The sequence below is a fragment of the Trichechus manatus genome, unplaced genomic scaffold (assembly GCF_000243295.1).
Source record: "Trichechus manatus latirostris isolate Lorelei unplaced genomic scaffold, TriManLat1.0 scaffold00004, whole genome shotgun sequence".
Lineage (NCBI taxonomy): Eukaryota > Metazoa > Chordata > Mammalia > Sirenia > Trichechidae > Trichechus > Trichechus manatus.
The window spans coordinates 30,418,435-30,441,760 of record NW_004443940.1 but is presented as its reverse complement, the minus strand read 5'-3'; the positions used below and the strand labels follow the sequence as shown (position 1 = coordinate 30,441,760).

General features: G+C 43.9%; 1 protein-coding gene across 1 annotated transcript in view; it reads right to left on the bottom strand.

Annotated features, from left to right (window-relative positions):
* RFX8 (regulatory factor X8) overlaps window positions 1-23,318 on the bottom strand; it is an 82,382-nt gene extending 59,064 nt beyond the window's left edge. Inside the window, exons 1-4 of the mRNA XM_023732268.1 lie at window positions 23,245-23,318; window positions 15,176-15,299; window positions 2,979-3,040; window positions 1,118-1,204 (exon numbers count right to left, since the gene is read on the bottom strand). Of these exons, the coding sequence (XP_023588036.1) occupies window positions 1,118-1,204; window positions 2,979-3,040; window positions 15,176-15,299; window positions 23,245-23,318 (347 nt within the window). The remainder of the gene's footprint in view (window positions 1-1,117; window positions 1,205-2,978; window positions 3,041-15,175; window positions 15,300-23,244) is intronic.
* Between the last annotated feature and the right edge of the window lie 8 nt (window positions 23,319-23,326).

The following is a 23,326-nucleotide window of genomic DNA, read 5'->3' as shown; positions in this document are numbered from 1 at the left end:
AGGTAAGTATGGCAGAAATTAATGGTTTACATTGGGGAGAAACAGGCAACACGATTGGAAAGTAGAGTAGGAAGGAACTGGGCCCCTAGCACCAGTCTAAGGGGGGCAGTATTTCTGAGCTAGAAAAAGACAAAGTAAACGCAGAATTTTAGGGAGATTAGTCTGGTGGCTGTGTTTATGACAGATTGGAATGGTGAAAGGCTGAGGAGAGGGAGGCCATATGGTAGTCACGGAAATAATCTCCGCGTAAGAGGATAAGGACTTAAAGGAAATATTGGTAACGAAAAAGAATAAGTCAAGAGAAACTGAAAAGGAAGGGTGAACAGCACTTTGTAACTGGCTGCATCCGGCAAGGGAGAGGAGGGAGTCAGGGATGGCTTTGGGGTGACTCCTTGTACAGATTCTATCTATTGGTATCATATTGAAAAAAGGAAGTCAAGAGGCAGAGGCAATGTCCAAGAAGATTAGAAGTGTAGATTTCCACATGTTGAGTGTGAGGTACAGTGCGTCATCTACGTGGAAATGTCCAGTAGATAGGAGAGCCTATGGGTTGGGAGGGATGAGGACCAGTGACAATGATTTAGGAGCCACCCACAGGAGGTGAGAGGTGAAAGATAAGACAGGATGAGGTGTCTTAGGGACAAACAGTAGGAACAGGGCTGTTGAGGATCAATGACTGGGTCTTGGGAAATGCCTGCACTTAATGGAGCGGGGAGAGAGAGGGAGTCAGAGAAGGAGTCACCCTGGGGAAAGAGCCGGGTAACGTAGAGTCCTGAGGACTGAAGGGAGGTTCAAGAAGGAGGTAGCCAATTGTGTCAAATTTTGCAGAGAAGTTGAGAAAAATTACAGGAAAAAGTTGAGAAAATTTGCTCCAAAAAATGGCTTTGGTCACTGGGATGATGATCGAAACTATCTAAGGAAATGAACCAGAAATGGGTTCATCTGGCCAGTGATGTTCCACACAAGAAAAAGCTGTGTTGATGTGATGCGTATTTCCATCCTTAAGAAATGTAATAGCAGAGCAGCCAAAAAGTCAGTTAGATACAACTAAAACCCAAATGGTTCTAATATTAACCAGGCTTGTGACCTACAACCAAAATACCCAAATGATACTAACCTCTGATACCTCTTTTCACCTAAAAGGTAGCAATACTGGGCGTAGAAGAAAGAACTTTTCTTGATACAGATTCCATCATAATGATACCTGAAAAAAAAAAAAGGTTGCCTCACAAATCACGTCAAACTACCTCCATACTTCGTGTTTTATGGATGACACAAAGTAGGCAAGTGAATTGGCATTTGGAATTCTCTAGGCTTTATCACTGATCCCATTTATTACCAAAAGTTAATCTAGTTATTCAGCCTGATGAAGCTCTTTTAGGCAGAGAAACAACTTCATACTATTTCATACGTGTTATCTTTGTTGTTGGTGGCACAGTGGTTACGAGTTCAGCTGCTCACCAAAAGGTTGGCATTTCGGATCCACCAGCTACTCCTTGGGCAGTTCTACTCTGTCCTATAGGGTCACTATGAGTCCGAATTGACTCGACAGCAATGGGTTTGTGTTGATTGGACTGTTTTTGTTAGCTGCTGTTGAGTTGGCCCCTGACTCCTGTGACCCCATGTACAACCAACAACACGCTGCCCTGCCCTGTGCCATCCCAATGATTGGAGTGTTGCGATCCATAAAGTTTTCACTGGCTGATTTTTGGAAGTAGATCACCAGGCCTTTCTAGTCCTTAATCTGGAAGCTCTGCTGAAGCCTGTTCAGCATCATAGCAACACGCAAGTCTCCACTGACAGACAGTGGTGGCAGCACACGAGGTGCTTTGGCCAGAAATCAGATCTGGGTCTCCTGCATGGAAGGTGGGAATTCTACCACTGAACCGCCAATGCCCCCATTTCATACATGTTAGCCTTGAAATGGGCTTGAGAATCCCCATTCTAAAGGAGCCCTGGTGGAGAAACAGTTAAGAGATTGACCGCTAACCGAAAGGTGGGTGGTTCAAACCCACCAACGGTTCTGGGGGAGAAAGATCTGTCCATCTACTCCCGCAAACATTACAGCCTAGGAAACCCTGTGGGGGCAGTTCTACTCTGTCATAGAAGGGCACTATGAGTTGGAAGGGACCGGACAGCACACAGCAACAACAATCTTCGAGAGATGCAAGAGGAAAAGTCTCCTGCTGCCCCCACCACCAGCCTTTTCCAAGTGAAGTGGAAGCACACCTTTCCTGTATTGAGACCTGAACCGAGGTTCGCAGAAACCCAGGAAGGAAGCTGCCCGGGGTCCTTCCCTGCTGCTGAGCCCAGGAAACTCCAGCAGCTTGTTCAGGCTCATCGCAGCCAACCAAAAATATTTTAAGTGAATTATTGCCCCCTGCTGAGTTTGGCAACCTCTTCCAGTATCCTCTGCTCCTTCATGGGAGGCAGGCTCCTTTCCTAACTTGGCTTCAATCCCTTCTCACTGCTTTCTTATCTTGATTTAAAACAAACAGTAATCACAGAGTGACAGTTATGACATGCTGCGCCCAATAACACTGAAGTGCCTTTCGTGTGTTACAAATGTAGCCTTAGGCCCGCGTATCCTGAATATAATTCAAACATGCTAATTAGATGGATACTTGGAAATTTTAGTTCAAAGAGTAATTAAAACTGTTCTGTTATTCTGTGTGGGTCATTACTTAAATATTTCAATAATTAGACATTTACATGTTTAAACATTTAAAATGTTCAAGCAAAAATTATATGATGACCTTTGTACTTGAACAAAATTCCTGAGGAAATGGAGACCTGTGTTTGGTTCTAGGGTCACCTGAATTATTTCAGGCTCTGGGATTTAATGTGAATTATGAAAACTCTTTGCTAAGAGTCATTTATAGTTTATTCTGTTTTGCATTGTCTTATCACCCATTTTGTGATTTTTCAAATGCTCGTTTTTAAACATTTTAAATTAAGAAAAAAAATATATAACCTACCTGGCACCTCCTCTTGCGCCCAGCCTTCTGGTTCCGAGATCAGGAAATGCCAAGTGCACAAGCTAAAAAAAAAAAAAAAAAAGAAGCCAGATTTAAAACTGTAATTAGAAAATTTAGACATAAAATTTCCATTTTTTCTCTTATAAGGTTTAAATTGTATTTCCTCTTTTTCGTTATAATGAAAAGATACATAAATGAAATTTGGAAAAATCACACAAGTATAAAGAAGAAAACATATCGTTCAGAGATAACTGCCCCTTTAATATTGTTCCTTCTAGGCTTTTCCAAAGCCTCAGTATATATATGTATACTACATGTATACATATTAAATCACTGGGATTGCACAATTTGCGTGTCTGCAGTTTTGCATACTACATTCTTCCCTCAACGTTGTATCCTAAACATCCAACCTTGTCATTAAAAATTCTCTGAAAACAGGATTGTTGTTCTTAGGTGTTGTCGAGTCTGTTGCGAGTCATAGTGATCCCATGTACAACAGAACTAAACACTGCCCAGTCCTGCGCCATTCTCACGATCCTTGCTATGTTTGAGCCTATCGTTGCAGCTACTGTGTCTAATCCATCTCATTAAGGGTCTTCCTCTTTTTTGCTGACCCTCTACTTTACCAACCATGGTGTCTTCTCCAGGGACTGGTTCCCCCTGATAACATGTCCAAAGTACTTGGGACGAAATCTTGCCATCCTCGCTTCTAAGGAGCATTCTAACTGTACTTCTAAGAACAGATCTGTTCATTTTTCTGCATTCCATGGTATATTCAATATTCTTGGCCAACAATTCTTCTTCAGTCTTCCTTATTCATTGTCCAGCTTTTGCATGCATATGAGACAGTTGAAAATATCATCGTTTGGGTCAGGTGTACCTTAGTCCTCAAAGTGATATCTTTGCTTTTTAACACTTTAAAGAGGTCTTTTGTAGCAGATTTGCCCAGTGAAATCCGTCACTTGATTTCTTGACTGCTGCTTCCATGGGCATTGATTGTGGATCCAAGTAAAATGAAATCCTCGACAACATCAATATTTTCTCCGTTTATCATGATGTTTCTTATTGGTCCAGTTGTGAGGATTTTTGTTTTCTTTGTTGAGGTGTAATCCATACTGAAGGCTGTAGTCTTTGATCTTCATCAATAAGTGCTTCAAGTCCTCTTCCCTTTCAGGAAGCTAGGTTGTATCATCTGCATATGATAAGTTGTTAATTAGTCTTGCTCCAATTTGATGCCTTGTTCTTCTTCATATAGTCCAGCTTCTCGGATTATTTGCTCAGCATACAGATTGAATAAGTGTGGTGAAAGGATACAACCCTGACACACACCAGTGTAGAATTAGAAGCCACGAACTCCTACATTCAACCACAGATTCTGACAGTTTTATCTCCTCTGGCTTAATAAAATCACTTAAAACCTTGTCTCTATGTCTAGGTGTAAAACAAAATCAAGGGGCAAACAGCAGGTACCTAGAGGCTTTATTATAAAGTATGCAGCAAGCTCAGATTCAAGGTTCTGCGGAATAATTTGGAGTTTAGGAGGAAGCAGCAGAAATAAACTGCTCAGTTGTCTGGCCACATCATAATCTACATACTTAGTTTTCTTGCGTAAACCAACCCTGGGTTATTTTGTTAATCCACAGTTAAAACGAAAAGATTGAAAAACCAAGTGGGATGACTATTTGCAAAACAGAAAAAGCAAAAAATGTATATCCTTACTATAGAAGAGCTCACACACAAATCAATAGGAAAATCACTAATAACCCAAGAGCAAATGGTCTGGTGGTAAAATGTCCACAAACAAGATGTTATTGTTAGCTGCCATTGAGTCGATTCCGACTTATGGTGACTCCACGTGTTACAGAGTAGAACTGCTCCATAGGGCTTTCGTGGTTGTAATCATAACAGGAGTAGACTGCCACAACTTTTCTTTCACAGCCCCAATGGGTGGGTTTGAAAAACCAACCAAAGGGGTTAGCAGTCAAGTGCAAACAGTTTGCACCAATGTTATGGATTGAATTATGTCCTACAAAATGTTTGTCGTAAATCCTAACCTCTACACCCGTGGTTCTGATCCCACTTGGGAATGGGTTGTCTTTGTTATGTTAATGAGTCAGGATTAGTGTAGGGTATATCTTGAGTCAATCTCTTTTCAGATATAAAAGAGATTAAACAAGCAAGCAAGAGAAGCAGAGATGGGGAAACATAGATATCAAACCACAGGGAGATCTCCAAGGAAACGGAAAACAGAAGCTGAAGAGACAGAGACCTTCCCCCAGAGACTATGGAAACAGAAAGTCTTCGCCTAGAGTCGGCACCCTGAATTCGGATTTCTAGTCACCTAAACTATGAGACCACTGCTTGTCTGTCAGTTTGTCATACTGTGGTGGCTTGTGTGTTGCTGGGATGCTGAAAGCTTTGCCACTGGTATTTCAAATACCAGCAGGGTCACCCATGGTGGACAGGGTTCAGCAGAGCTTCCAGACTAAGACAGACTAGGAAGAAGGACCTGGTGATCCACTTCTGAAAAAACTGGCCAGTGAAAACCTTGTGAATAGCAGCAAAATATTGTCTGACATAGTGCCAGAAGAGGAGCCCCTCAGGTTGGAAGGCACTCAAAATACAACTAGGGAAGAGCTGCCTCCTCAAAGTAGAGTTGACTTTAATGACACCGATGGAGTCAAGCTTTCAGGACCTTCATTTGCTGATGTGACTCAACTCAACATGAGAAGAAACAGCTGTAAACATCCATTAATAATCGGAACATGGAATGTACGAAGTATAAATCTAGGAAAATTGAAAGTTGTAAAAAATGAAATGGAACACATAAAGATTGATATCCTAGGCATTAGTGAGCTGAAATGGACTGGAATTTGCCATTTTGAATCAAACAATCATAAGGTCTACTATGCCAGGAATGACATATTGAAGAGGAACGGCATCCCATTCATTGTCAAAAAGAACATTTCAAGATCTATCCTGAAGTACAGTTCTGTCAGTGACAGGATAATATCCACACGCCTACAAGGAAGGCCAGTTAATACAACTGTTATTCAAATTTACACACTAACCACTAATGCCAAAGAGGAAGAAACTGAAAATTTTTACCAACTTCTGTGGTCTGAAACTGATCAAACATGCAATCAAGATGTATTGCTAATTACTGGTGATTGGAATGTGAAAGTTGGAAACAAAGAAGAAGGACCAGTAGTTGGAAAATATGGCCTTGGTGACAGAAATGATGCCAGAGATAGCATGATAGAATTTTGCAAGACCAATGACTTCTTCCTTGGAAATATCTTTTTTCAACAACATAAACAGCCATTATACATATGGACCTTGCTGGATGGAATACACAGGAATAAAATCAACTACATCTGTGGAAAGAGACGATGGAAAAACTCAATATGATCAGTCAGAACAAGGCCAGGGGCCGACTTCAGAACTGACCATCAATTGCTCATATACAAGCTCAAGTTGAAGATGATGAAAATTAAAACAAGTCCACAAGAGCCAAAGTACGACCTTGAGTACTTCCCACCTGAATTTAGAGACCATCTCAAAAATAGATTTGACTCATTCAACTCCAATGACTGAAGACCAATTGAGTTGTGGAATGATATCCAGGACGTCATACATAAAGAAAGCAAAACGTCATTAAAAAGACAGGAAAGAAAGAAAAGATCAAAATGGATGTCAGAAGAGACTCTGAAACTTGCTCTTGAACGTTGAGTAGCTAAAGCACATGGAAGAAACGTTGATGTTAAAGAGCTGAAGAGAAGGTTTCAAAGGCAGCTCGAGAAGACAAGTATTATAATGAAATGTGCAAAGACCTGGAGTTTGAAAACCAAAAGGGAAGAACATGCTCAGCATTTCTCAAGCTGAAAGAATTGAAGAAAAAATTCAAGCCTCGAGTTGCAATATTAAAGGAGTCTATGGGGAAAATATTGAACCATGCAGGAAGCATCAAAAGAAGATGGAAGGAGTACACAGAGTCACTGTACCAAAAAGGATTGGTCAACATTCAGACATTTCAGGAGGCAGCATATGATCAAGAACCAATGGTACTGCAGGAAGAATTCCAAGCTGCATTGAAGGCACTGGTGAAAAACAAGGCTCCAGGAATTGACAGAATACAAACTGAGATGTTTCAGCAAACGGATGCAACGCTGGAAGTAGTCACTCGTCTATGCCAAGAAATTTGGAAGACAGCTACCTGGCCAACCAACTGGAAGAGATCCAGACATGTGCCCATTCCAAAGAAAGGTGATCCACCAGAATGCAGAAATTATTGAAAAATATCATTAATATCACACACGTAAAATTTTGCAGCAGTATATCGACAGTGAAATTCAAGCCTCATTCAGAAGAGAACGTGGAATGAGGGCTATCATTGCTGATATCAGATGGATCTTGGCTGAAAGCAGATTATACCAGAAAGACATTTACCTGTGTTTTATTGACTATTTATGACTGCGTGGATTATAACAAATTATGGATAACATTGTGAAGAACAGGTATTCCGAACACTTAATTGTGCTCATGCAGAGCCTGTACACAGACCAAGAGGCAGTCATTGGAACAGAAGAAGGGGATACTTCATGGTTTAAGACCAGAAAAGGTGTATGTCAGGGTTGTATCCTTTCACCATACTAATTCAATCTGTATGCTGAGCAAATACTTTGAGCAGCTTGACTATACGAAGAAGATCACGGCATCAGGATTGGAGGGGTCAAAACAACACCTGGCAAGCTGAGGGAAGGGGAGTAGGGAGTGAAGAAGCCCCTGCACCTAGTTCTCTGACTGCAAGAGACTAAGCTGGAGGAGGTGAGTAAAAGATCCAACTTTAAACCAAGTTCAGAGTTCTGCTTATTATATAGGATTGGCCATTCTAAGTATCAGATTGATACTGTTTGGTAATTAGAGCAACAAGAAGGTTTTGTCCAAACTTCCAGATTTGATTTTTGTCTTCTTCCTCCTTCTTTTTGGGCTTAGAGATGTAGCAGCCTTGGGTGCTGCATGAGCTACGAATTTCTTGAGAAGTCATGCTGCCTGCTCAGATGCCCATTCATGAGCAGGGGAAGAAGCAGCCCATGAACAGATCCAAAGAAACATGGGAAACAAAGACGAAGTAGCCTTTGTGATTACTCCCGACTCTCGCTGGTTACATGTGCACGCATGAGTGTGCGTGTGTGTGCGTGTGCATACGCGTGCCCGCCCAGATGAATTACAGATGTGGCTATCTCTGGACAGTGAGGCTGCAGCTGATATTAATTTTTTCTTTTTATACACTTTTCTTTAATTTGCATATTTTCTACAGAGGGATATATTACTTGTATAATCAGCAAAAAACATCAGGAAGTGTTACTTTAAGAGAGAAAGTCACCCTTCCAGAAATTCCCTAACCCATGTAAGATACTACTTCCACCAGGAATGAGCACTGCCCATCACATGCCCAATCCAAGAGCATGAAGCAGTCCAACATCTGCACAGGAACTCGGTGTGGAATCAGCTCCATTCCCAGGGGAGGAGGGAGGAAGCGAGGATTAGGTATTCTGTTGTTTCTCTTGTAAACAAGCTTTGTAGTCATATCCTTTTCCCCTTCTCCTCCCCCTCCATTTTTAATATCCTACAGTCACAAGTTCAGCAGCACAAGGTCCCTTCCCAAGACCAGCTTGCCTGAACCGGCCCATTCTCCAGGCAGATTTCCAAAGAAAGTGTGTCAGCATCTTGGGAAATGGATGCTAAGAGAAGTATTAAGATGAAAAAATGTGAAATAAATGCAAATTATTAAACCCTGGAATCTCATTTTAACTTTGTTTTGGGATACTCTTCAGTGGGATTGCTCTAGAGGTGAAACAACCTTCTCACAAGATCTTAAAAAGATGTTGAAAAAGAGTTTTTTGATTTCTTAGAAAAGGAAGTAGGGATCATACACAGCCAAAAAATGTCAAGCCAAACGCACCCACTTCCCTCTGATAAGACTGCTAGGCGGGTAGATAAGGAAAACACCGTAGTGCCAGGATCCCCAGAACTCAGCAAAGCCTCTGATGAAGTTTCCTAACATTCTGAGTGATGTAATGCCAAAATCTGGGCTGAACGATAACATGGCCAGGGGAATTCCTGGCTGATTGGAAAACCTTACTCAGAGACATCTCTTGAGCTCCAGGGTGTACCTGCGGCCTCCCACGTAGCCATATGGTTGTTGATTTATTTAGCAAGTACGTGAATGGAGTGATAAGAGAGATGATTGTTAAATATGTGCACTGCACCAAGTTGAGAAGACTGGGTGACCTACCTAAGATTCAGAAGATATTGATAAACAGAGCTGCAGACCAAAACCAAGAAGGTAAAGTATAACAAGAATAAGGAAGTAGCTACTCTTGAGTTCAAATAGTCAACTGCATAATGATAATCCGAGAACAACTATAACAATATGTTGTATAGTCATGCATTGCTTAACGTCTATGATACGTTCTATGAAATAGGACGTTATGTGATTCGGACGTTGTGCGAACACCGTATTATGGATTAAGTTGTTTTCAGGCACTGGCTTCCAGAATAAGGAGGTTTCTTTTGTCCATATTAAAAATTTGCTGGGGCAAATAACCTCCCTTTACAACTGGTTTATCTAAGGTTTCAGCAAATTCTTCTGCTGCCTTCCCATCAGCACTTGCAGACTCACCACTTACTTTCACATTATGCAGTGAAAAATGTTGTTGGAAGCATTTGAACCACCCAGAGCTGGCACTGAACTCAGTATGGTAGTCTGGTCCTGTCTTTGCTTTACGCATCTGGGACAAGCTTTGTGCCTTAGAAGTGATCGCAAGGTGCTAAGAAGGATTCGCTTTAGTGTTTGGTCCTCAATCCACGTCATTAGCAATTTCTCCATATGTGATATAGATCCCTCTTGCATTTTTGTTAGCCTTGTAGCTTTCAGCGGAGCCAATCCTTTAACAGCTTGGAGAATTTTTTCTTTGTTTTTTGAGGATTGGCGTGATTGTTGAGTGCGACATGCCAAAATCTGCCACATCCCATTCTCCGATCCGGATTTCTGAACTCTATTATACCCTTATGGGATCATGGCCGCATATGCAGTCAGATGTTGCCCGAAGGGACATTATGCGGTGCTTGACTGTATTTACATATAGCATTTTACAATTTACAAAGCAGTTTTGGGAGGCCCAGCAGAATTTCAATTTACGTGAAAAAATACTTAAGGGTTATTTTTGTTGACCACAAGCTTAAAGGAAATCCTGGTGGTGTAGTGGTTAAGTGCTACAGCTACTAACCAAAAGGTTGGCAGTTCAAATCCACCAGCGTGCTCCTTGGAAACTATGGGGCAGTTCTACTCTGTCCTCTAGGGTCACTGTGAGTTGGAATTGACTCAAGGGCAACGGGTTTTTTTTTTTTTTTTTGGTACAAGCTTAAAATGAAATCAATAGATAGACATGGAATGATGAAAGCCTACAGTTGCATTAATGAAAGGACAAGGTAAGGGTTCCTGTCCTCTGGACCCTCCTGGGTCGCAACCTTGGGGGCCACTTTTTAAGAAGGACATCAACAAATTGAGGATATAATGAAACAGGTGGGCAGGAAGTTGAGGGATGGGGAACTAAGCACACTCAGCATGGAAAAGGGAAGACAGGGAGACTTGAACAATTATTTCAGATATTTGAGCAGCTTTATTTAAACAGCTGTGGTATTAAATGGTTCTAATACGTATTCTATGATTAACAAAAGTGCAGTACTTTCACCAACGACTGGAAGTTTCAGGGATAAGGATTTTGGCTGAATAAGAAGAACGGATCTAAAAATGTCAATATTTTGAAAATAAAATTGGAACCCACAGGATTGCTGTGGGAGGGCAACTTGGTTAACAGTGTAGGAGACAGTTTGCCCCCATCTCCTCAAGTTGCAGGGACACACACCTCCTGAACCTGAAATTTGACTCTAAGGATATACATACCCAAGAGAAAATCTTCACATGTAGAATATAAGACACATACACTCACATGTAGAGACATGTACAAGGATGTACGAGAATAGGAGACATATACAAGAATGTTCATAATAGCAAAATCTGGAAACAATCCAAATGCTCATCGATGGGGTGGGTTTGTGAACAAACTGTGACATATTCTACTACAGTCAAATAAATTTAGATGAATCTTAAGAATATACTATTAAGTGAAAAAAGTCCAAAAGACTACAAACAACACATACCTTTTTTAAATAAAGTTAAACCACAAAAATAATAACATGCTTTTTAGTAGTATATATAAATTCAATAAAACTCTTCTTTAAAAAGCAAGATAATGACAGACAGGATAATGGTTTCCACCAGTGAGAAGGGCAGGGAGGTGGGATGTGGGGGAACCAGCAATATGGTTTCTTGTGGGTGGTGGGCTCACAGACGCTTATCGCATTTAAAAGAACTAAACAACCAAATCGGACCAGGCCAGGCATGAATCAATAATGAGAATGCGTCACAAACCAGTTAAATTCTGGCCATCTGAGGACCACTAAAAAAAGAGGGAGAAGGAAGGAAGGAAAGAAAGAGGGAGAAATGGAAGAAGAAAATTGAAGTGGCAGATTTGTGGCACAGTGAGCAAGCTCTTTGTCACCCAGATCATTTCAGCCAAAGCCAGATGGCTTCCCTAAGCAGTAGGTTTGCGAGCTGGGAACTGCACCAAGGCCCCAAGAAGGAGGCCAGTGGGCTGGAAAGCTGGCGTATGTGACCCTTGCCAAGCCACAACTCCTGCTGCTCAACTCCTGCGTTAGTCCAGAGGAAGAAGTTGCAGAAATGTGCTTCCCCTCACCCAGCTCTTTGCCCCTGGGGCCGTCTCCACCTGGAGAGGGCGCTTTGTTCCAATAGGAAGCTCCCTGCCAGGGGTGCTTTAGTAGGAATCTTGCCTTGGGTGTGGAATTGGACCAGGTGACCTCTGAGGTCTCTTTGAACTCAAGGACTCTTTTGGGGGAATATCAAGGTGAGTGGAAAGAGCTCCAAATCACACTTCAGGGGACAGGATTTGCTGCTTAAGCATTTCAACTAGCTGTGGGACCCTCAGGAGCCCTGGTGGTGCAGTGGTTAAGCGCTTGGCTGCTAACCGAAAGGTCAGTGGTTCGAACTCACCAGCTGCTCTGAGGGAGTAAGACGTGGCAGTCTGCTGCTGTAAAGATTACAACCTAGGAAACCCTATGGGGCAGTTCTACTCTGTCTTACAAGGTCACTATGAGTCGGAATTGACGCGACAGCAATGGGTGGGACCCTCAACCTTAATCACTCTAGGTTTGTTGTCTTCACCAGAAAACGAGCTAATGCTACTTGCCTGAGCTAGGTGACTGTGAAGGAAGAAAAAGCGCTAAAGATGCCAACCATTTCTTCCCCACCCTCATGCCCTTCCTTACAGACCTGTTGGGCACTGGAGGAGGAGGGCAGGGACAGAGAAAACACCATGGCAGGCATCATGCTAGCCGCCATCACGGGAAATTAGAAAGCTGGTGAAGGAAGCTAGAAGCTATCTTCTAGGGAGGGGAATGGAGCAAACCAACAGAAAAAAGCAGAGACCCAGTGGTTTAAAGACACATCAGAGGCTGGTGTCTTGCTGTCTAGTCCTGCGTTGTTTGAAATGGGAACCACCAGCCACACGTGGAGCTACTGAGCACTTAAAATGTGGCTTGTCCTAACCGAGATGTGCTGTGATTACGAAATACACACAAAACTAAGACGATTTAGTACGGAAGAAAAGAAAAATACCTTAATTTTTTTTTACATTGATTCCATGTTGAAATAATAATGGTTTGCATAGTTCTGGTTAAATACAATATGTTAAAATTAATTTCACTTTTTAAAAAACTTTTTAAACCGAGGCTACCGGAACATTTAAAATTACACTTATGGCTCCCATTACATTTCTGTTGGGCCTAGCAAGACCAGATTCTGTGAGCCACAGTCAAGCTTCTTGATGTTAGATTAGGTGAGCTATCCCCTTTCCTTTAAAAAACATCTCCTTTAAACAGATCTGCCTTAAAGAAAAATTTAGAAGGAAATATTTTTTCTCAGTGTTATTTGTAAACTCAAGATATGAGGCTGTATTTGCAGTATGACATAAGGGAACCAACACCCCCCTGCCAACACACACTATTTTAGTCTAATGAAAATTTTGCAGTGGTTATTTATAATTGGGGAGCCCTGCAGGCACAGTGGTTAAGAGCTACAGCTGCTAACCAAAAGGTCGGCAGTTCAAATCTACCAGCCACTCCTTGGAAACCCCATGAGGCAGTTGTACTGTGTCCTGTAGGGTCACCAGGAGTCAGAATCGACTCGACGGCAACAGGTTTTTGGTATTTGTAGCTGGCAGTATTTTTCACAGAAAAAGATAGAGAAAGAATGGCACTTGCCCTAAAGCGCATTAATAAAATCACGTTTTTAAATTAAAAAAAAAAAAAAAAACCGTAAAACTCCTTTTAACTTGTTTTGAGTGGGTCTCTGTTCCTGAAAACTAGATGGAAAAATGCCTTAAAAATACAGACATGGCTGAAGATCTTACTATTTTAAATTTTACGGTAAGTCCCTTGATTCATTCATTCTTTCTCAGAACAAATCCTACTGACCCTGTCTTCTAAATAGAACCTAAACCGACCCCTTCTCACCACCTCCACTACTGCAGCCTTGTCCACGCCACCATCTCTCCCACGCATGCAGGCTCCTCTCACTTCCCCGATCTGCCCTCCTGGCACTCTCTCTCTGGTTGCCTCTTAAGATACAGCAGCCTCCTTGCGACTCAGGCTCCCTGCTGCCTTAGGACTCTCGCACTGGCTCTGCCTGGACCTCCCTTTCCTCAGATGTCCACGTGCTCGCCGCCTCACTTCTTGGAGGTCTAGACTCAAGTGTTACTCTTCAGTGAGGTCTTCCCTGGCTGTCTTCTCTAATACTACAACTCTTTCTGGTAACACACACACGCACGCATGCACGCATACACACACACAGCTTTATCTCTTCTGCTGCTGTGTTTTTCTTCTTAGATTTTATCACCATATAATATACTATATCTTCTTTATCTGTCTCCCTCACCTGGAATGTAAGTCCTAGAAGGGCAGGTATATTTATTGTTTTTGTTCACTCTTATGTCCTCAGCATCTTAAAGAATGCCTGCCACATAGCAGGTGCACAAGAAATATTTGCGGAACGTGGAGGTCTCGGAGAGACTATCCTTGTGCTGACATTTGCTGTGTATTGTATGGTTGTCTTAGTTATCTAGTGCTGCTATAACAGAAATACTACAAGTGGAGGGCTTTAACAAACAGAACTTTATTCTATCACAGTCTAGGAGGCTAGAAGTCTGAATTCAAGACATCAGCTCTAGGGGAAGTCTTTCTTTCTGTATTGGTTCTGGGGGAAGGTCCTTGTCATCAGTCTTCCCCTGGTCTAGCAGCTTCTCAGCACAGGGACCCTGGCTCCAAAGGATGCACTCTGCTTCCGGCTCTTCATTCTTGGTGGTAGGAGGTCCCTTTCCTCTCTGCTCAATTCTCTCTTTTATATCTCAAAAGAGACTGACTGTAGATTGAGTCCTGCCTCATTAACATAACTGCCTCTAATCCTGCCTCATTAACATCACAGAGGTTAGGATTTACAACACTTAGGATAATCACATAAGATCACAAAATGGTGGACAGCCACACAATACTGGGAATCATGGCCTAGCCAAGTTGACACACATATTTGGGGGACACAATTCAATCCATAACAATGGACTTAAGCAAAGTTCATGGACAGAGCACTTTACCTTCACAGGAAATCTTTAACAGCCAATGAGTTCTCTAAGTACAACCCAATTATCAGAAGCATCAGTTTTCTGATACCACAAAATGGGTCACAGGGCTTGTGCTGTGGCTAAATTGGCATTTCTATGAAGAGAATAATCGCCCAGCAAATCTGGCTCCAGAGAAGTGTCTGGAGCTACCCTTAGGCGTCACCCCTCTCCTCACCCCTCCTGGCTCCTCACTATGAAGTGCGGACCAAGATGTCTGGGCAACAAGTGTGGTTTCCATCTTGTTGCCTTTCCAGAATGAAGCCAATTATGCTTCCTGAGAACTCGTTAGACCCAAACAAAGCTCAAAGTTTCCTCACAAATTAATTTGCTTACATTTTCACTCAATGAATACTATATATTTTTTTCATCTTCACAACCTACCTTCCCAAACGTTGCTGGGTTGACTTGATTCTGAGCGTTTTGCCCGCAGGTTTCCATGTAAATCTCATACACGAGACAGCGAGGTACCCTGTAACCTTCACAGATGCAGAAATTATCCACCAGCCTGGGGGGGAAGGAGGACAAGGGAGAGGAAATTGGCATCTGTTTCTCTAAAGCAGGACCTTCAGATCAGAACGAATGGTCAGACACGAGTGTGGGATCCAACTAAATGAAATACGTCTCATTTATCAAATGGAACCCAGAAAAGTACACCAGCCAGCACCATAACTCTTCTGTTCTCAGCTCAGTGTTAAGTGTATTGATTATCAGCATGATGGTTTTTTGTTTTTGTTTTTAATTAGCAATAATATTTCTGCGGAGAAAAGCATGTTAAAAAGAAGAACAAATTATCGGGCTCCACGAACACCGTATCACTCATATACCATTAAAAAGGTCACAGCCAAGAGCTAAAATAATAAAGTAGAGAACTACTTACTTGCCAAGACACAAACAATACCCTCACATAAACTCCATCAGCTCCACAAACCCCACTCAGAGTCCCTCAACCCTGCAGGTTACTCTGGGAGGCGGGTGTGGCTTCCTAATTCATCCCAGTTTGCCTGGGGTGGACATGTGGTTCGCAGCTGCTCTTCCATCATCCCTGTACCGCGGTACCAGTTCCTTGCATAGTTCTTGACTCCAGGTCATTTAGGGCCAGCCGCTATGTTTTGCTTCTTTGAACTGCAGTGCGATGCAGAAAGGAAGACACCGGCAGACAGAGAGGAGGTGAGCTCTCACTCTCCTTTGTCTCCTGTTTGTTACAGAGCCGAGCAGGAGGCCCCGGTGCAGACGGTTAATGCGTGTGGCTGCTAACTAGAAGGTTAGAGGTTTGAGTCCACCCAGAGCACCTCGGAAGAAGGGCCAGGCAATCTACTTCTGAAAATTCAGCCATTGAACCCTACAGGGCACAGTTCTACTCTGACGTACGTGGGGTCGCCATGAGTTGCAAACAATCAACAACAACTGGTTTTCCAACTGGTTTACAGAGCCACACAATACTCGAGTGGCACCTGCAGTGCGTGTGGCCACGCCTCACGGTGGGATCTTCAACTGTCTAAATACTCCTGGGTGTGGGGCTGGTGTGGGTGCCCTAGCAAAGAGGGTGGGCACCCAGGGGCTCTGCCTGCAGCTCAGAGATCGCAACTTAGTCCCGGTGGGGATAGCCAGGCACCTGTTCCGGCAAGAGGTGTGCGAGTGGGAGGGGGAGGGGGAAGGGGCAAAGGGTGAGGACGGCCTGGGTCAGAAAGTGTGGGTCCACACTGATTTCTAATCCCCACCTTCCTTCTCCTGGTGTGGGACAGGCGGTCAGGTTTCTCCTTGTTCTTTTACAGAAATACATAAAGGAGGTCAGCACAATTTTTAAACAGACATTTTTTTAAATAGGGAACATACAGACAACATGTCTTCTGTTTTCTTATTGCTGCTGTACAGCTTATTTCTGGGATGAGGCATCCCCGAGGCCTCCACTTACTTTCCTAAGAACTGAAAACCAGAGTCACAATTGTTAACCCCATCGACTTTCCGGAAGAAGGAAAAATTGATATATAGGCTATGGAGTCTCTCACCCAAAGAGGGAATTTTCTGAGAGTTTCCCATAGCATCAGCATGGGATCCAGACACCTTAGACACTTCACAGGGGTTTAAATATAGCTGCTACTGCACCCAGTATTTAGCTAAAGGTTGAATACAGGGTGCTATTTCTTTTGTTAAGACATCACTTGTTGATACATGAAAAACCCTGTACCTTGAGGGGCATGGAGCCCTGGTGGAACAGTAGTTATGAGTTCAGCTGCTAACCAAAAGTTCAGCAATTCGAATCCACAAGTTGCTCCTTGGAAATCCTATGGGGCAGTTCTACTCTGTCCTACAGGGTTGCTATGAGTCGGAATCTACTTGATGGCGACAGGTTTTTTGAGGTATCACAGGAAAATGCTGGCTACGCTTGGGGAGCTACTGCAGAATGTGGTGTGATCAAGTTCAAACAGACCTGTGGAAATTCAAACTCATTTTATTTATTCATAGGAGTCCCTGGATGGCGCAAACAGTTGAGCGGTCAGTTACTAACTGAAAAGTTGGCGGTTGGAATCCACCCAGAGACACCTCAGAAGAAAGGCCTGACAATCTACTTCTGAAAGAGCACAGCCATTGAAAACCCTGTGGAGTGCAGCTCTACCCTAAAACATACAGAAATGACTCAACGGCAACTGGAACTGGATATTGATTTGGTCATGGAAAACAGTCTCCTTAAAAAAGAACGGTGCCATAAAGAATGCCTGCTTTGAGCACTGTGGTCTTTTAAGATCTATCTATACGGGATCAAATTGACAAAGCAACTTGAAAGATTAGACAGGAAGCTTAGGGGGCAGTGAATATATGTTAATGGAGGAGGAACCACTCAGGCAAAGAGGGGGCGAATCGTTGCCCAACTCGAAGATTGTAATCAATGCCACTGAATTTACATGTAGGCACTGTAAAATTAGTGTGTGATCTGCTGTGTATATTCAGCAACAACAAAAAAATAAATTATTTAATTTAAAAAAAAGAGCTCTACAAAAATACTCCTTAAAATGAACTCTAGTTTAAATTTTTGCTAATTGTTCTTTCCGGTCACAGACATACATTTGCTCGAATCCCCCATGGACTGTTGTTCTATTGCAAAGTGACATTACTGAGTCTGTTATCTGGTGGCACAGGTAACACCCAATAATGATAATAATACAGGTCTGTGGCCAAAAGTTCTTCCTATGCCGTACACCTAAAGGGCTGCCTCATAGGTTTGGAGCCTTCTGTTGCTGCTGGGTGACTTTGCTTCTTTGATTCTGGTGCCCCAGCAGATTCACTCCCATTTCTGACTGTCTGCTTTTGGTTGTTTCTCAGAAGTTCCCAGCCAAGTCTCAGAGGCTTGCCTGTGGTAGGCAGTCAGCATACATTAACTGGACAAATAAATCAAACCAAACCTAATGCCGTCGAGTTGATTCCAACTCACAGCAACCCTACAGGACAGAGTAGAACTGCCCTATGGGGTTTCCAAGGAGCAGCTGGTAGATTTGAAGTGCCAACCTTTTGGTTAGCAGCTGAGCTCTTAACCACGGAGCCACCAGAGGGCCAATGAGTAGTTTTAAACTGGGCTTTAGTTAATCCTGCAAGGGCGTCTCTGCTCAGGTTCATGCTGTCCCTCCACTGAGACAGTAGTTGTTTTAGGCTTTAGTCTCCACGCACACAGGAAATTGCTGTGACTATCCCCCAATGCTTTGAAACCTCACAGATCCAGGTTTAAATCCTGACTCTGAGACTCCTCAGAGTTTTTGTGACCCCAGCTCACGGTGACCCCGTGTGTGTGAGAGGAGAACTGTGCTCCGGAGGGTTTTCAGTGGCTGATTTTTCAGACGTAGAATATCAGGCCTTTCTTCTGAGACGCCTCTGAGTAGACTCAAATCTCCAACCTCTTGGTTAGCGGTCAAGCACGTTAACCATCGCGCCACCCAGGAAGTCACCTTTGGTGGTATATGATTATAAAGTTTGTTCAAGTTAGAGTGAAACAGGTCACAGCAACCCTATAGGACAGAGTAGAACTGCCCCATAGGGTTTCCTAGGAGCGGCTGGTGGATTCCAACTGCCGACCTTTTGGTTAGCAGCCGAGCTCTTAACCACCGAACTACCAGGGCTCCGAATTTATTGGAAAGCTGCATAATATCAGTATTTTCCAGGTTTGGCTGTTGGACAAGGTGGATTGCCAAGATCTCGAGAACATTCATGATATCTTCCTCGTGTCGGGTGGCGAATAATGTTGATGCTCACCAGCTTAGGAGGACATACGCCAAGTTCAGGGTTCTCACGTTTTCTGAGTCCTCCTTTTCATCACAAAGAGAAATGCAGTGAACTGGCACACACTAGGAAGGGATCACAGCACCCTTTCATTCAGCCTGAGCAAAAGCCGAAAAACCAAACCCATTGCCATCAGTAGATTCCGACTCATAGCGAGCCTAACAGACAGGGTCGAACTGCCCCATTGGGTTTCCAAGGAGCGCCTGGTGGATTCAAACTGCCGACCTTTTAGTTAGCAGCCGTAGCTCTATAACCACTACACCACCAGGGTTTCTGATCAAAAGCTACCATGAATTCTGTGCCTTTCAAAATAAACTCGCATTTTATGAGCTACAACAGAGCCTGTAGAGATTTGAAAACGTCGTATTTATATGTGGGAGACAGTTATTCAGTCTACAGGCAGTGTTCAGTGTGCATGTGGATTTGAAGACGACTGGGGTTTCCTCTAGGGTCCGTGGGTGGTACAAACTGTTTGTACTTGACTACTAACCGAAGGGTTGGCGGTTTGAACCCACCCAGTGGTGCTTCGGAAGAAAGGCCTGGCAATCAGCTTCTGTAAAGATTACAGCCAAGAAAACCCTATGCAGCAGTTCTACTCTGTAACGTGTGGGGTTGTCGTGAGTCCCGTAGGCTTTCCGCTGAGGTTTGAGGCCAGGGAACCCATCCAGTCGGACCTGCTGGGTCTGCATGGCCCCCGCAGGGGAAGTCAGCTCACAGCCAGCTCTTCATCACCCCTTTGTACTCCCTGGATGGCTGACCACTTCTCTCTCCGTTTCTGCAGCTCGTGGAACAGAAAGCTTTTATTGCTACGCAGATGTTGCTGTGTTCTCCGAGACTGTCCAGCCTTCTGTGGGGCCTTTCTTTCTCTTTGGAGAATTTATCATGTGCTGATGACAGTGGCACTGATGTCTCCAAGAAATCTTGGGGGCCTAACCAGCGACTAACTGAAAAAAGAAACAATTGGAAGTAATACTGAAAATGGAGGGTTTCTGCCACGGGACAACAATTGGCCCCTCTCGGGTCTTCCACTGGGTGCCTGCGTGAGCTTGCTCAGCTGTGTGTGTCTGCTGTTCCTCTGAGTGGCTGGCCCCCTCAGCCATCTTGTACATCCTCCAGGATGCCAAGGCTCTGGATTATAGTCTGAGGTGCTACCTTTTCTTTTTTATAGTACTTTAGATGAAGGTTTACAGAAAAAATAGTTTCTCATTAAACAGTTTGTACACATATTGTTTTATGACACTGGTTGCCAACCCCATGACATGTCAACACTCTCCCTTCTAGACCTTGGGTTCCCTATTACCAGCTTTCCTGTCCCCTCCTGCCTTCTAGTTCTTGTCCCTGGTCTGGTGTGCCCCTTTAGTCTCATTTTGTTTTATGGGGCTGTCTAATCTTTGCCTGAGGGCTGAACCTCAGGAGTGACTTCATTACTGAGCTACAAGGGTGTCCGGGGGCCATACTCTCAGAGTTTATCCAGTCTCTGTCAGGCCAGTAAGTCTGGTCTTCTTTTGTGAGTTAGAATTTTGTTCTACCTTTTTCTCCAGCTCTGTCCGGGACCCTCTGTTGCGATTCTGGTCAGAGCAGTCAGTGGTGGTAGCCGGGCACCATCTAGTTGTACTGGACTCAGTCTGTTGGAGGCCGTGGTAGCTGTGGCCCATTAGTCCTTTGATCTAATCTTTCCCTTGTATCTTGTTTTCTTCATTCTCGCTTGCTCCTGAAGGGGTGGAGTATCTTAGATGGCTGCTCACAGGCTTTTAAGACCCCAGATGTGAGGAGCTACCTTTTCAATACCAATATTAAAGCCGCCAGTGACAATGATCTGTTAACTTCTGCCTCACTTTCTGGAGGCCTAAAGATTAACCCTCCATGACGAAACGACTCCCCTCCTCATCCTCTTCCCAAACCTGAAGTGCACGACCCCTGTCTCAGAGGCCTGTCAGAGTAGGAATTCGTACCATGGGACTTGAATTAGTTGGGGCTCACTGCTAAATGGGCTATGTTTGAGCCCATTGTTGCAGCCACTGTGTCAATCCATCTCGTCGAGGGTCTACCTCTTTTTTGCTGACCTTCTACTTTACTAAGTCCTTCACAGGGACTGGTCCCTCCTGATAACATGTCCAAAGTACGTGAGACAAAGGCTCGCCATCCTCACTTCCAAGGAGCATTCTGGCTGTACTTCCTCCAAGACAGACTTGTTGGTTCTTTTGGCAGTCCTTGGTATATTCAGTATTCTTTGCCGCCACCATAATTCACATGCATCAACTCTTCTTTGGTCTTCCTTATTCATTGTCTAGTTTTTGCACGCGTATGAGGCCATTGAAAATCCCACGGCTTGGGTCAGGTGCACTTTCGTCCTCAAAGTGACATCTTCGCTTTTCAACACTTTAAAATGGCCTACACCACCCTAAGGACCTTCAGTGACCATTTGAAGCAATTTAGGGCACCTGCAGGAGTCCCTGAGTGACTCCTAACCAAAAGGTTGGCAGTTTGAACCCACTTAGAGGTACCTCGGAAGAAAGGCCTGGCAATCTGCTTCCATTCTATCAGTCCACTGATGACCCTTAGTAGGATGTTTAGGTATTTTTTGAATCTCTAATTGTTCTTTCAAACCTCTGAGTCTTTCAAGTCTTGGAAACTCTAATTTACTAAATGGTGACTTTCAATAGTTAACAAAGCCATACTCCCGAGTTTTTTCTTGTAAGAGAGAGCCGATGGGCTGAGGGGTCTGGGTTCGTGAGTGTGAAAGAAATCAAGTGCTGCTGTGTGGCTCTGTGACAACCGGCATATTGTTCACTGTTTATTCTTCTTCTTTTCTTCCTCTCGTGTGAGATAAAACTTGTCAAAGATCTTCTTTTAGGGAGAAGTGGTAACTGCTTAGGCATTTTAGGGTTATAACAACAAACACACCCTTCATTTTTCTCCTTCACTCACATACCTTTCAGAAAGTCTTTCCTGAGAAATATTCCTTGAAACGTAAGAAAAATAACGTAGTCACCTTATACAAGTAAAGTTCTAGGGCTGGTTTCAATTATTTTCCTATTTATCAAAAGCTACAAACCCATGAATTGGTCAGTCCCAAGTGCTAACGGTATTTTTCTTTCCAGTTTTTTCTATTTAAATAGCCAGAAGTGAATTTCACCAAAAAAAACAAAAACCAGAAAACCACAACCGTGTAACGCACTGTTAAATCTCAAGTTTGCTTTGCCTGAAGTTAGAAAACACGCCACACTGGGTTTCATACTGAAAGAAAATGTTTCCTCTCCGCGCCAACGCCACGTGCTTTCGGATGTACAAGGAAGCGCCGCTTCAACCAACAAGACCCCCGGTGGGGCTCAGCCTGGATTGCTTCCCGCCGGAAGTGGGAGCATCAGAGAGGCCCACAGATGGTAAAACAACACTGTCCCAATCCAGACTGCCGACCAAGAGGCCGCGTGTGTGTGTGTGTGTGTGTGTGTGTATGTGTGTGTGTATATGCCGTGTATGTGTGTATGCCGTGTGTGTGTATGTGTGTGTGTATGCCGTGTGTGTGTGTGTATGCCGTGTGTATGTGTGTGTGTGTATGTGTGTGTGTGTGCCGTGTGTGTGTGTATGCCGTGTGTGTGTGTGTATGCCGTGTGTATGTGTGTGTGTATGTGTGTGTGTGTATGTGTGTGTGTGTATGCCGTGTGTATGTGTGTGTGTGTATGCCGTGTGTGTGTCCGTGTGTGTATGTGTGTGTATATGCCGTGTGTGTATATGCCGTGTGTGTGTGTATGTGTGTGTGTATGCCGTGTGTGTGTGTATGTCGTGTGTATGTGTGTGTGTGTGTATGCCGTGTGTGTGTGTGTGTAAGCCGTGTGTATGTGTGTGTGTGTGTTTGTATGCCGTGTGTATGTGTGTGTGTGTGTGTGTGTGAATGCTGTGTGTGTGTCCGTGTGTGTGTGTCCAGTCCCATCGCGCCGGGGCAGCGTTATAAGGTGCTGGTCCTGGGGGTGACCGAGTGTCCTTTTAATCCTATTATAAGGCCAGGAACGCAGGCTGTCGCTGCTCACACTTGACATTGGCTGGAGGTCCTGAGGGGACAGTAGAGCTGGGAGCGACACTTCCCTCTTTCTGGGCTCCCCCTTCTTCCATCCCATCGGTCCGGAACGCCCCCCAGTCCCGACCTGGCCCCCCGGCTCCCAGTGGGAAGGCGCCCGGCTTCTCACCACTGGATGATGGCGCTGTGCAGGCCCCGGCTGCTCCTGCCGCCCGCGGGCGAGGCCAGCACGCTCTCAGCCATGGCTCGGA